The following is a 13,586-nucleotide window of genomic DNA, read 5'->3' as shown; positions in this document are numbered from 1 at the left end:
CATGTTTCCGTGTTCACACCCCCCTTTACCACCCTCTACATAAGTATAGGTCATTCTTTCTTAAATATTTATATATCTATAGGTACTGAATTTCAGTGAATGTAATATTAAAATGGGTACGTTTTTTGAGGCAATAATGGCACACCCTACCAAAAAAATATCCTCAAAGTTACCCCCCGCCCCGTATGGATCAAGGTTATTCTTAAGGGCTGCAACATGTGCAAGGTATAGTGGATTGTATGAGTAAATAAATAACATGTTCGTATTTACATACTTTATATAGTATACTAGTGATGATATAACGTATAAAGCTTGAAATTATTTCTTTGGTTTAGGGGAGAAAAAACTTGATAAACTCTTCATGCCAGATTTATCAACCTGACTCAATTTTTTCTGTGCAGTGGATATTTTTTTTTCTGTTTGAGCCTTAGGCTTGGACTGTTCTTTGCTGTAATCATCTGTTGGTACAGAACTCCCTGTTTTCTGTTTTTTGGCGGGTGGCTCTTCGTTTTCTATATCTTTTTTAGGGATAATTACAGGTATTCCCATGAAATCTCTTAAAGCAATACTTAGGTCTTCAGAGATGTAGTCGGATATAACACCATGGGCAAATCTTACGTAGTCTTCTCTAGATGTTACAGAAGATTTTTTACTTTTAATGAAGTTGACACTGTGAGATGAACCACTGACACAAATATCTTTCTCCGTCATTTTGTCTGCTAGTCTATTTGTCTTTTCTTTCAGCCAAGATAGTGTCTTTTCTTTATTGAATCGGTAAGCTTTGAAGGAATCGTCTCCCTTAACATCAGATATTTCCTGAAATCCAAAATGAAAGACATAATTATATAAACAGTTAACACAGAGATATGTCTGCCTTTTTGTACTTTTGATAATGCAAATGTTGAAATTAAAATAGCAATACTTTAACATGTAAGTTATGCAAATATTCAAAGTCAATGAACCATGACTGAAGGTACATGGCAAAACAATCTCCATGGAAATGAGATGTGCCAATGGTAATACAACTGCATAACAAATACCATAGACTTATCATAAGTCGTTCCCTTTCAACAAACCTAAACACAAACATTGACTTGTAAACTATGTAAAAGTTTCAAAATCAATGAACCATGATGAGGGGGTGGGGCTTTATAATCCATGGAAACGAGACTTGCAAATGCCAATACATTTGCATACCAAATATCATTGACTTAACATTAGCGGTTCATCTTAAACTGATCTAATCACAAACTAATATATAACAGGCTATTATTTCAACTTGGAATTATTTTTAATTATGGAATTTGCATAAATACTTCTGCTTGAAATTTTAATAAATTCCACATTTATTCTGTATTATAATGTTTTGAGCAGTGCATAACACTTTCCATACAATGTATTTTGTATAGATAGTGTTGTGCGCCGCACAGAACATTCTATTGAAAATGTGCATTATTCTTTGTAATAGATAGTGTTGTGCGCCGCACAGAACATTAAAATACAGAATAAACATGGAATTTATTAAAATTTTCAAGCACAAGAAATTATGCAAATTCCATAATTAAAAATAATTCCAAGTTGAAATAATAGCCTGTTACATGTAAACTAAGCAAAAGTTTCAAAGTCAATAGACCATGACTGAGGGGACAGGACCAAGTATTCTCCATGAAAATGAGATGTGCTAATGCTTATACAACTGCATACCAATTATCATTGACCTACCACTAACGGTTCCCCTTGACCTAACCTAATCACAAACTAATACATGAATATGATGCAAAAGTTTCAAAGTCAATAGACCATGAATGAGGAGGCGGGGCCAAATAATCTCCATGAAAATGAGATGTGCCAATGCTTATACAACTGCATACCAAATATCATTGACCTACCACTAGTGGTTCCCCATAAACTGACCTAATCACAAACTAATACATGTAAACAAAGCAAAGTTTCAAAGTCAATAGACCTTGATTGAGGGGGCAAGGCCAAATAATCTCCATGGTAATGAGATGTGCCAATGCTAATACAACTGCATACCAAATATCATTGACCTACCACTAGTGGTTCACCATGAACTAGACCAAATCACAAACTAATACATTGTTGACGCGCCGACGCCATAAACAGCATACCTATGACTTGCTTTTTGACTGATTTTTGTCTCTACAACACCACTATCTTCAACACAATATTGTAATATCTTAAACAAGCATTCTGAGAGTATCTGCACAAAATCATTAGACCGGAAAAAAATTCGAACTTGATCTATTTCTTGTCATGATAAAACAATGTACCAATTATTAAATCAATATCTTCAAGCATGACAAAAAAAAGTGTGGAGTGAATTTTCTAAGTCCAAGGACCATAACTCTGTACAAAATAATCAGACTGGAACAAAATTTGAACTTGAACTGTAACTTTTCATGATAAAACAATATACCAAATATCAAATCAATATCTTCATACACGAAGAATAAAATGCTTCGCTGAGCGCAGCTGGATACGCCCGCAGAGGTCCAACCCTGAACAGTTTGGGCAAAAATTATGATTTGGATTTATATTCAATTTTTTGCTTTTGTGCAATACACTATGCTGTTGCAAATTATACCCCACCCCCCAAAAAAAAATTACCCCCCCCCCCCCCCCCCCCCCCGTTTTTTTGCATAAAAAAATAATATTTGAAATTTTCTTTTTAATTTCTGAAATCTGAAATGAGAAAAAAAAAAATGTCCCCCCCTTTTTTTTCCAAAAAACATATTCTTTCCCTCAAGATATGGTTATTATCTCAATTCAAATTTCCAATGGAGTTTGCAACCATACTTACCCATTTAAATACATCATAAAAGTCTTAAAATAGGACATACATAATCATGTCTAAAATTAATATTACTTATAAATCAGCATTTTTAATAGTAACTTCTAAAAATAAATTGACAGCTAATCATCTCAAGACAATACAACATTTCTTTATACATAATTTGAAAGCAGTGTAAGGGAGGTAATTCAAACACAAAACATTGTACTTAAAAGTAATTGTCCATTAACAAAGAAACCTTTGTTTTTCCACCTTTTTAGCCCCTAATTCCTAAATGGTTTGAGCCATTACCCCCCCCCCCCCCCAGAGCCAATCCTACGCGTCCCTTTGTGGTATAGAAACTTGTGGTATAATTTCAGAGAGATCCATACACCGTTCCACAAGTTATTGTCTGGAAACTAGAAAAATGCTTATTTGGGCCCCTAATTCCTAAACTGTTAGGACTATAACCCCCAAAATCAATCCCTACCTTCCTTTTGCGGTTATAAACCTTGTGTTTAAATGTCATAGATTTCTATTTACTTATACTAAAGTTATTGTCCTGAAACCAAATGACTTCAGACGACGCTGACGACGACGTGATACCAATTATATTTTTATTTTGCGGTCGTATACGTAAAAATAAATATACAAATAAGTTTGGCAAAGTCTGCTTATAAACTCTTCTGGTTCCTGTGCATTTTTCTGAATACTGCAGGGTCTCACTAATTAGAGACAAGAAGCGACAAGAAGAATAATCTTGCGAAAAGAAGGCTAATTAGGTGACAAGAAAACAAAATTCAAATAAATAAATATAGAAACATGCAGAGTATGGTTTTTAATGTAAGTGTATTTTAATTTTTTTTAGTATACTGATAGAAGAAAATAATTATAACATTTGTTTAAGAAAAGAGTTTTGTTTTTTTATTACCAAGGATATGTTTAAGATAATATATTTCCAGTTAACAGCATATATATCTATACTACTAAAATAAGAGACAGATTTCATTGAGCCGCAACTCCTCTGAAACCATACAAAGTAGGAAATATTTGTAATATGACATATAAATGAAGTGTTTTGTACTTGCTAAATTTGTCTTTGAAACAATCTTTTTTCCAAAGAAAATGCCAATTTTGAGAAAATATCCAAATTCGGTGACTGTTATTGATCCGTATCTTATACGCTTTCGCGCATGCTCAGTCAACATACTGCCCGACAACTCGGCCCACGGCCAACTCACACCACTCAAACACTGTCATTAATTATTACAACTTGCATCACTTTATCAAACTCGTACCACTCAAAAAAAAAGAAATATAACAAACTCGGAGTAATGTGTTTAATCATTAGGTTGTTTCCTTCTTCTCTTAGTAAATTCCTCCCTTCTCGGAGCACCTGTGTCACACAGAGACAGAACTCGCACCACTCGAAAAAAAAAACAACTACAAACTCGTACCACTGAAGAAATGTTTTAAATCATCAGAGTGTTCTAGATTGTCTTCTTCTTCTCTAGAGTTATTTCCTCTGTTCTTGGAGCACCCGTATCACACAGAGACAGAACTTGACTTGCACCTTTTGAAAAAAAGAAATACTACAAACTAGGACCACTGAGAAATGTTTTAATCATCAGTGTTCTAGGTTGTCTTCTTCTCTGAGTTATTTCCTCCGTTTTAGGAGCACCTGTGTAACACCAAGACAGAAGCTACTAATTGGACAGAAGAAGAACTGACAAACTAATAAAAACTATCAACATAATGATCAGTGCATAAAAACAGTTTGAGAAACACGAACCCAAGCTGTGTATCACCATAAACATTTCAAGTAGTCTTCAAGCCGTGTTTCTAGTAGTGTATAAGTGAATGAATGAATCAAAAGGAGAGGGGGGAAGTTAATTTCTTTGTTCTTTAATTTTTCAGCCATTCTTTATGAACACTTAGTATAATCAGATGATTAGCTCATCCTGTATGCTCTTATAATATTTAAAGTAATTGCCATGTACTGTTATTTCTATACATGTAATTCATTTATCAAAATTACTTCACTGTTGTGACACCACTATAATTCTGGTATTGAAACAAAATATTCAGATTCATAAATACTTTATAATATTATTTTTTTACTAAAAATTCACTACAAGACGGCATAGCTACTAAATACTATTTGAAATTTAGTAAAACGATATTAATTATAATAACCCGTAATGTGCATGTGGGTCTCATTGGGGTCTAAGCGTGATGCCGGATTGGCAGATTTTTAGTAAGCGTGACACGTGAAAGTCACATTATTTTGCGTGAAAACGGGAAATGAAGTTGGGCAGGACACGTGAAATTACAAGCGCTATTATTACAATGATAAGCGGGATATGGGATTCTTACAAAACAATCAACAGGATCTGGGATCAGATCCCCCCAATGAGACCCCCCTGTAATTAATGACTTCTTTTTTTATAAATTATAAACTTTTTTGTTGCTAAATTTGTCTTTTTGCCACTAATTTTTTCTTCTTATTGCTGTTTATTTTATTCTTAATTTTGTCACTACCGACACTAGTAATGAGACCGAATACTGCATGCACTGGTTTTAATTAAATACATTGATATACCTTTAACATTGACATCCCACTTGTGTTGCAAAGTCTCCTACATTCTGGAAAACTGTCATCAGCAACTATTTGTTCTAATGTCATGAATTTGCCAGATTTCTCTTCTTTCTGCAGGTACGGCAAAACCAAAAACAGTGGATCGACAGGAGTTGTAAACATTATCTTTCCATCTTTAAGAATTTCATTGTCAATTATCCATGATCTAAATTGTTCATTAAAACTCTGTAACTCAAAAACGTCTGTGTCATTTCCAGAAAACAAAAACAAAGCCCCCTTTTCGGTCTTCGGATGTTTTAACTGGTAAAATTTAGGATTATCTTCTGGATCCTGGTTAGTCTGAAGGGTTGTATTGTTGATTAACATGACCCATTGGTCTGGTTCTTTTTCGGTTAGTCCGTTGCATTTCGATTTCTGTTCAGTGCTATTTTCTTTGGAAGGATTTGCTCTTGAAGATCTTCTTGGTGGCATTTTGCAAAAAAATGGCGGGGGAATTTTAGTTATAAATGTTTCTCTACTCCTTTGCAAAACAAGTGATTTTAAACACAGTTGTGATAAAGACTTTCGTATTATAATTTTTGAGTCAAACCTGGGAAGAGAATCCAAAAGGCGACTTTTTTTCAAAGTATATATAAAATATAAAAATTAAAGGGGCATATTACGAATTAGGACAAAAAAATAAAATATAACATTTTTGTTTGAAACATTTATAGAAGTAATATTTCGCTACTAGCAGTCAGTTCAACATCGTCAAATAAGCTTAAAAAAACATCATTGATGTATTTAACCGGCTGGGGACAGTATATCTATATAGTCAATATATATATGTTCCTGATTTAACTAACATTTTACTAACTAACTAATTTTACCCAAGTTCAGTATAAAATCCATTTCAAAGGATCCGCATCGCTGAAATACATAGAAAAACATAGAAAAGGAATCAACAATACTATGATGTGTCTCGTACACGGTGGTCACGTATAACAAACAAAAGACCAAAATTAACACACCGACATCAAATATGCAATTATTCTCACTGATGAATTTCTGATCATGATACTGTAGCAGATCGGTGTTGTGGTCTCCCCTTGAACAGTCGCAGTATTCAACTTTTACTGATATATTTGATTTAATGTTTAATCATCATACAAATTATTTCATATTTAGTTTATATGACATTTGTAATTTGCGTGTTTATTGTTGCAGGGACATAAATTTGATACGGACATTTTAATTTGCAGACTTTATTTATGAAATTTATCGTTTGTCTTAGGGGGAGGAATGTCACAGTGGCAGACAGCATTATTATGTAATTGTTACCTCCCTTGTTTAAACTCCAAACTTCATATTTCTTTATTCAATAATTTTAGCAAATTCGTTGAACTAAATATTCAGTATTTCTTTCAACAACAACAATCTAATTAAAATATAGAACTCGGATTTCGCATATGGTATGTAGTATAACGAAATCCGAGTTCTATATTTTAATTAGATTGCAACAACAACTGAGGGTGTAACTTGTCAAAATGGTCGCAAATCCAACAAAGATCTCCCTGAAACTAAGTGCATTTTACATCAACAATATATCATTTTCATTAAAACATGAACAAATGGAATGTATCCAACAAAACATGGATTTTGCATGAAATATCATTTGTACAATAGTACAACTCATAAACAAATTTAATACCGTTTGGGTTTTAAAAGAATGACACAATTTGTTGCTTTACTGATAGTGGAATTCACCGTAAGACGTGCGTGTCCAGCGCTCTTGAGGTCCAGCGTTTTCTTGCGCTTTGGTGGAGCTTTTGACAGTAAAGCTTGTGACACTAACTGTTACGAATAAAAGATGATGCGGGGTATAAATCAATTAATACAGCATTTTTCATTATAACATATTTTATTCGCTATTACAAACCAGTATAACAAACAGCTAGAGTCACGAACAAATTAGACAATCATCTCCAAAGGGTCAATATCATATATACAATGTAAAAATTTAAAGCTGTGAAAAAACAACATAGAACACTTGTATATTTGAACATTTATTTAAGCAACCGAACAACGCAAAAAAAAAAACAACAACAAAACCTCTTAAGGTTCAAATAAGTTTATGGTTTGTCACTTTATGATATACGATATGACTGCATGACCAGTTGTAAATCACATTTGTCTACAAAAGTTGTTATTTCAAATAGAGACAACAATGATCTTAATGGTAGAATCTACCATCTAAGACAAAAATATCGAGACATAACAAAAACAAGCATTGACAAAAATCAGCAAAGACCCATCGAAACAACATCTGATACACAAATTTAATAATACTTTTAGATATTTGGATGATATTTTGGCTCTCAATAATGACGACTTCAGTATGTATACTAAAGAAATTTATCCTGTTGAACTTACTTTAAATAAAGCTAATACTAACAATGACCACTGCCCTTTCCTCGATCTTGATATCTATATCATTAACGGAAAGCTTAAATACTAAAATATATGATAAAAGAGATGATTTTTCATTTCCTATCGTTAATTATCCATTTTTAGATGGTGACGTTCCCTTGTCACCATCTTACGGTGTTTATATATCTCAACTTGTACGATTCGCTCGTGTATGTAACAATGTTTTAGATTTGAACGAGAGAAATTTATGTATTACTGAAAAATTATTACACCAGGGTTTTCGATATCACAAACTAGTCAAAACATTTACTAAATTTTATCATCGGTATAAGGACATCATTCGTAAATATAACTCAACATGCAGACATCTTATACGTTCGGGTATTTCACATCCAATCTTCTATGGTAATATTCTTTACAAAGCACAAAAATGTCAGTATTCACCTCTGAAGCTAACAAAACCTTTAAACAGAAATATTAAGAAGGGATATAGTTACGATACTGTTGTCAGGTCATTAAAGATTGCATATTTTGGCGTTAATATTGATTCACTTATAGGGTCTTTGCATCGGCATTAAATACATTTATTTATAAACCAGTTGTTGGCATGACACGGGTTATGTTCTTCTCATATATGTTATGATGGTATGATACTAAACCCTTAACGGGAAGGATTGTGCTTGATATTCATATGATGAAGACATAATCTTTCAATCAGTTTAATTGAAGTCTGGAGCTGGCATGTCAGTTAACTGCTAGTAGTCTGTTGTTATTTATGTATTATTGTCATTTTGTTTATTTTCTTTGGTTACATCTTCTGACATCAGACTCGGACTTCTCTTGAACTGAATTTTAATGTGCGTATTGTTATGCGTTTACTTTTCTACATTGGCTAGAGGTATAGGGGGAGGGTTGAGATCTCATAAACATGTTTAACCCCGCCGCACTTTTGCGCCTGTCCCAAGTCAGGAGCCTCTAGCCTTTGTTAGTCTTGTATTATTTTTAATTTTAGTTTCTTGTGTACAATTTGGAGTTTAGTATGGCGTTCATTATCACTGAACTAGTATATATATTTGTTTAGGGGCTAGCTGAAGGACGCCTCCGGGTGCGGGAATTTCTCGCTGCATTGAAGACCTGTTGGTGACCTTCTGCTGTTGTCTGTTCTATGGTCGGGTTGTTGTCTCTTTGACACATTCCCCATTTCCATTCTCAATTTTATTGACGAGGTTTTTGGATTTAACAGCTACACGAATGTGTTGTCAGGTTAACTAGCTATATAAGCTTTTGAACAATGAAATATTTATTTCAATTGTAAGCAACCCAATGCGGAAATGTGGATTAATAAAGTAATGGAGTTCTAAAAGATAGTATTTTATCACCCATCCTTTTCTTTACATTTCTATATGGATCTAACCTGATCAGGATTATCACCAATCAGTGTTGATGTCAGTTACTGGTTCGAGATTATCATTGTTTGATGTCAGTTACTGGTTCGAGATTATCATTGTTTGATGTCAGTTACTAGTTCGAGATTATTATTGTTTGATGTCAGTTACTGGTTCGAGATTATTATTGTTTGATGTCAGTTACTGGTTTGAGATTATTATTGTGTGATGTCAGATACTTATAGCGCGGAATCAAGGTCAAAAATACTTATTGACATACAACCATAATTCGATTTACGTATATACAAAAATAATTACGTATGTGAGACAATATCTGAAAAAGTCTAATTTCCATGTTCCATCTTTCACCAGCAATTATATTTTTATTCAGGCATCTTTTTGGAAAATTTTAAGTTTCAGTATTATCTAGAGTATATTATGCACCAACTATTGCCAATTACACACTCTTTCTTATATTTCTTTCTTCTAATAAAATATTATAATTTAAAAGTTCAACAAAAATCATGTTGTCCGGTGTTGTTTTCTGACAACTAAATCATTCAAAGAATATCTAAATTAAGTAAACAGGCTTCCGATTTTCACAAATATGATAGATTATATAGAAAACTTGTCCCTAATTAATGGTCTGATTTTGTTATAACTAAAGCATGTAATAAAATTTTACATTTTAAGGGTCTTTTAAATTTTGTCCCAAGGGGTAATTTCCCTCCTGTTACCACTGGTTTTTTTCACCTGTGGAAACGTTTGAAAGACCAAGATTTTATTTCTTGTAATGCAATGAGAACAGCATCACTTCCTGAATGTATGACTCCATATGTATAGGTGAATGGCAGCCAGTTTGAAAAATCCGAACTCCCCAAAGATCAGAATCTAGAGAAAAATAATTTTGTTGTTCTCTCCTGTTACAGCTTTTTTGTGTACCTTTTGAGAATATTTCATTGTCAGCACTATAACAGTAAATGTGTTTTTATAGTATCTTATTAAATTGATATGCAGATGGAAGTAAAAAAGGACAAAAAGTACTGTGTAATTCCTTTCTGTTACATTCTGTCATGTTACCTGATAAAAAGTAACAGCATAACCATAATCAGTAACAGGAAGGATGTTAAAGACAATTTCACTGATGAATCACAAAGTTAATCTACTATATGTCAAACATTTCATTTAATATAAGTTATGATCATCATATTAAATAAATTTCAACATAATATACAGTATATTGAATGAAAAGACAGGTTTTTTACTTTTGATAATAGCAGAGAACATTGTGCAATTCTAGTATTAGTAGAGTAGTATAGTAGATGGTAACAGAAAGGAATTTATTTTAGAATTTTTCATTAACTAGGCAGATTTTTCATCTTGCAAATACAGTTTCAAAAGATAAATGACATTGTTTGCTGTTATCTTCCAATTGTGACCAATCTAAAATGATGTATTTTTCTTAAACTATGAAATAAAGCAATTGTTTTAAAAAATTCCTTCCTGTTACCAACTCTGTCCTGTTACTTGTCCTGTTACTCAAGATTCTTTCATGTTACCGACATATCGGACTATATTTTAGTATATTTCTTAACCTTTTGTGTTGCAAATGCTAAAATAAATAATTGGCATTTGATAAACTATTGCAGGATATACTAGTAAACCACACAATCTAATTAAAATATAGAACTCGGATTTCGTTATACTGCATACGAGTATGCAGTATAACGAAATCCGAGTTCTATATTTTAATTAGATTGGTAAACCACAAATAGTATCTTAAACTTATTCCTTATTCCCATTAGAAACTTTTTAAAATTGATTCACTTTAGTAACAGGAAAGAACTGGAATTTTTTGTACCATTTTTAAAATTGCCATTGTTACAACATTTAACAATTGTTTGAATTACAGACAACAGTTCCTAGATCCTCAATGTGTGTTCTTCGATTTGTGCTATTAAAATACCGGTTCTAAAGACATTTTTTGGGGGTTTTTCCTATAGCCAAAAATTATACTTTTCAGATATTGTCTCATATACAGAAATAATTCGGTATATACAGAAATCGAATTACGTATATACAAAAATAATTCCGTATATACGTAAATCTAATTACGTATACACAGAAATAATTCAGTATATACAGAAATCGAATTACGTATATACAGAAATCGAATTATTTTCATACAGAAATCGAATTATTTTCATACAGAAAAATTCCGTATATACATACATCAAATTATGTATATATAGAAATAATTATGTATAAACGAAATTCGATTTACGTATATACGGAATTCGATTTACGTATATACATAATTCTATTTTCGTATATAAGTAATTCGATTTACGTATATACATGAATCGAATAACGTATATACGTAAATCGAATTCCGTTTATGCATAACTATTTAATTCGATTTATGTATATACATAAATCGAATTACGTATATACATAAAGAATTCCGTATATACATAAAACATCCGTTGTTTGACCTGCTAGTCAAATGCGTTTTGTTAAAATATACTTCTTCACTTTTTTGGTCTTTTGGAAAATGTTGTTTGTTCTGTATTTAGACCCCTCTACCAAGAAATTTGTTTTGCATGCACACGTATAAAAATTGCGGTTTTTATCCAACGCAATCATAGGTTTGAACGTTGTTTTCAATTTAGACTTGTTCATAATTATTTTTGTATATACATAATTATTCTCATAATTATTTCTGTATAAACGTAATTCTATTTAAGTACATACGTAAATCGAATTAGGAATATACGGAAATAATTGTGTATATACGTAAATAAGTATTTTGACCCTGATTCCGCGCCATAGTTACTAGTTCGAGATTATTATTGTGTATTTCTAAAGAATATCAAAAGAATATGACATTATTTTAATGCCAGGAAATATGAATGTTTGATTTCTATAAAGAATTTTATAAAATTCATAAGCTCATTGGATGTGAAGGCACGCATTTTTTTAAGATCTCTAGAGAGTTTAGGTTGAAAGGTTCATTTTTTTTCTCCCTTTATTTTTGTCCTTCATACCGGTATACTTAAAGGGGTGAAATGATTTTTAAGTGTCAATAACCGAAGCTCTGGTCCTTGGATATTTCCTAGTATATAATTTAAATAGATCTATAGCTTACTCCCGTATCCCAATATTGTCGCATTGGATTATTAGTTCAAGCACTTATGATTCTGTGCATTATTCAGGGGCGGATCCAGCCATTTATAAAAGGGGGGTTCCTAATCTAGGATAAGGGGGGGGGGGGGGTCCAACTATATGTCCCCATTCAAATGCATTGATCGTCAAAAAAAAAGAGGGGGTTCCAACCCCCTCCCCCTGGATCCGCCACTGATTATTTGATATTTTGTCTCTCATGCTTAATATATATATAGTAATAATACTTGAAGTAGAAACATGAGATTATAGCCTTAGAATTGACCCGAATAATTCAGTCGTTATATTCCACTGCTCTTCGATGGCTACATTAACCTCGCGAGTGGGAGAGTCGATCACGGGGAGGGACTGAATTATTCTTAGAATGGGAGGCCTTGGACGATCACCACTTTCTACATTTAGTGAACCTTACATTTTCTTTATCAAGATATATATCATCCCGTTCAACATACCCCCTGACACTACAAACATGAGTGTGATGTTATTAACTATTGGTGGAGGTTCGTCAAATAATCTCCAAATTCCTACAGTTGCGTTCCCACCAAATTGAACTATAAATTCAAAAACATACATGGACAACTTGAGAGCGAGGCGATTAGACTTGACGGTAGATTGGCCATGTAACGTCGATCTTAAACTGCTACTTGTTCTGACCACCTGGAACCATGTAACTAGGTATATCGTTGTGGTAAAAAAGAATGCGATCCAGATGACAAAGAAGTAAACTGTAAATTCCAATATTTCGTGAACGATGCAACTGAAAGAAAATAACTAAATCTTAATCAAAAGCTTAACTATATATCACTAAAAAGCTCTACATTTTTTATACGACTGAACTGAAACTGAATATCGAAAACTGATATAGAGGGAAAAGGTTCACGACGTCTAGAACCCATATAAATTTGTCATTATCTGTTACCACGCATTGTTGTAAACATTATTTATGGTAGTTTCTTCTTATTTTTTTGTTGTTGCTTAAAGTGGTAGAGCCAATTATCCCTGAATTTATTCCACACTACTTCCAATTAAAACACAGACTTTATAATATTTACTTATAGATGGTTCAAAATGCAATTTTTAGATAGTTTTGTTTTTGAGTATTTATGAAAACAACGATTTAAAAGGGGATTCATAACTAAATCTTCAATTGAATCTGAAGTGATGCACTGTATTCCCGATACAAAATAATGTCCTTTAAAAATTCATACAAAATTTT

The 13,586-nt window shown here is 32.6% G+C and overlaps 1 protein-coding gene across 1 annotated transcript; it reads right to left on the bottom strand.

Moving 5' to 3' along the window:
- Positions 1-259: 259 nt before the first annotated feature.
- On the bottom strand, positions 260-5,921 carry LOC127729980 (ribonuclease H2 subunit B-like). The gene is made up of 2 exons (XM_052237981.1): positions 5,397-5,921; positions 260-816 (listed from the first exon to the last, which is right to left on the bottom strand). Exons 1-2 carry the CDS (start codon positions 5,862-5,864, stop codon positions 319-321), a joined length of 966 nt encoding a protein of 321 aa, XP_052093941.1. The 5' UTR covers positions 5,865-5,921; the 3' UTR covers positions 260-318.
- Positions 5,922-13,586: the final 7,665 nt, after the last annotated feature.

Source organism: Mytilus californianus, unplaced genomic scaffold (genome assembly GCF_021869535.1).
Source record: "Mytilus californianus isolate M0D057914Y unplaced genomic scaffold, xbMytCali1.0.p SCAF_2, whole genome shotgun sequence".
Classification (NCBI taxonomy): Eukaryota; Metazoa; Mollusca; class Bivalvia; order Mytilida; family Mytilidae; genus Mytilus; species Mytilus californianus.
The sequence above is the reverse complement of the archived record's forward strand: the minus strand, read 5'-3'. Positions and strand labels throughout refer to the sequence as shown.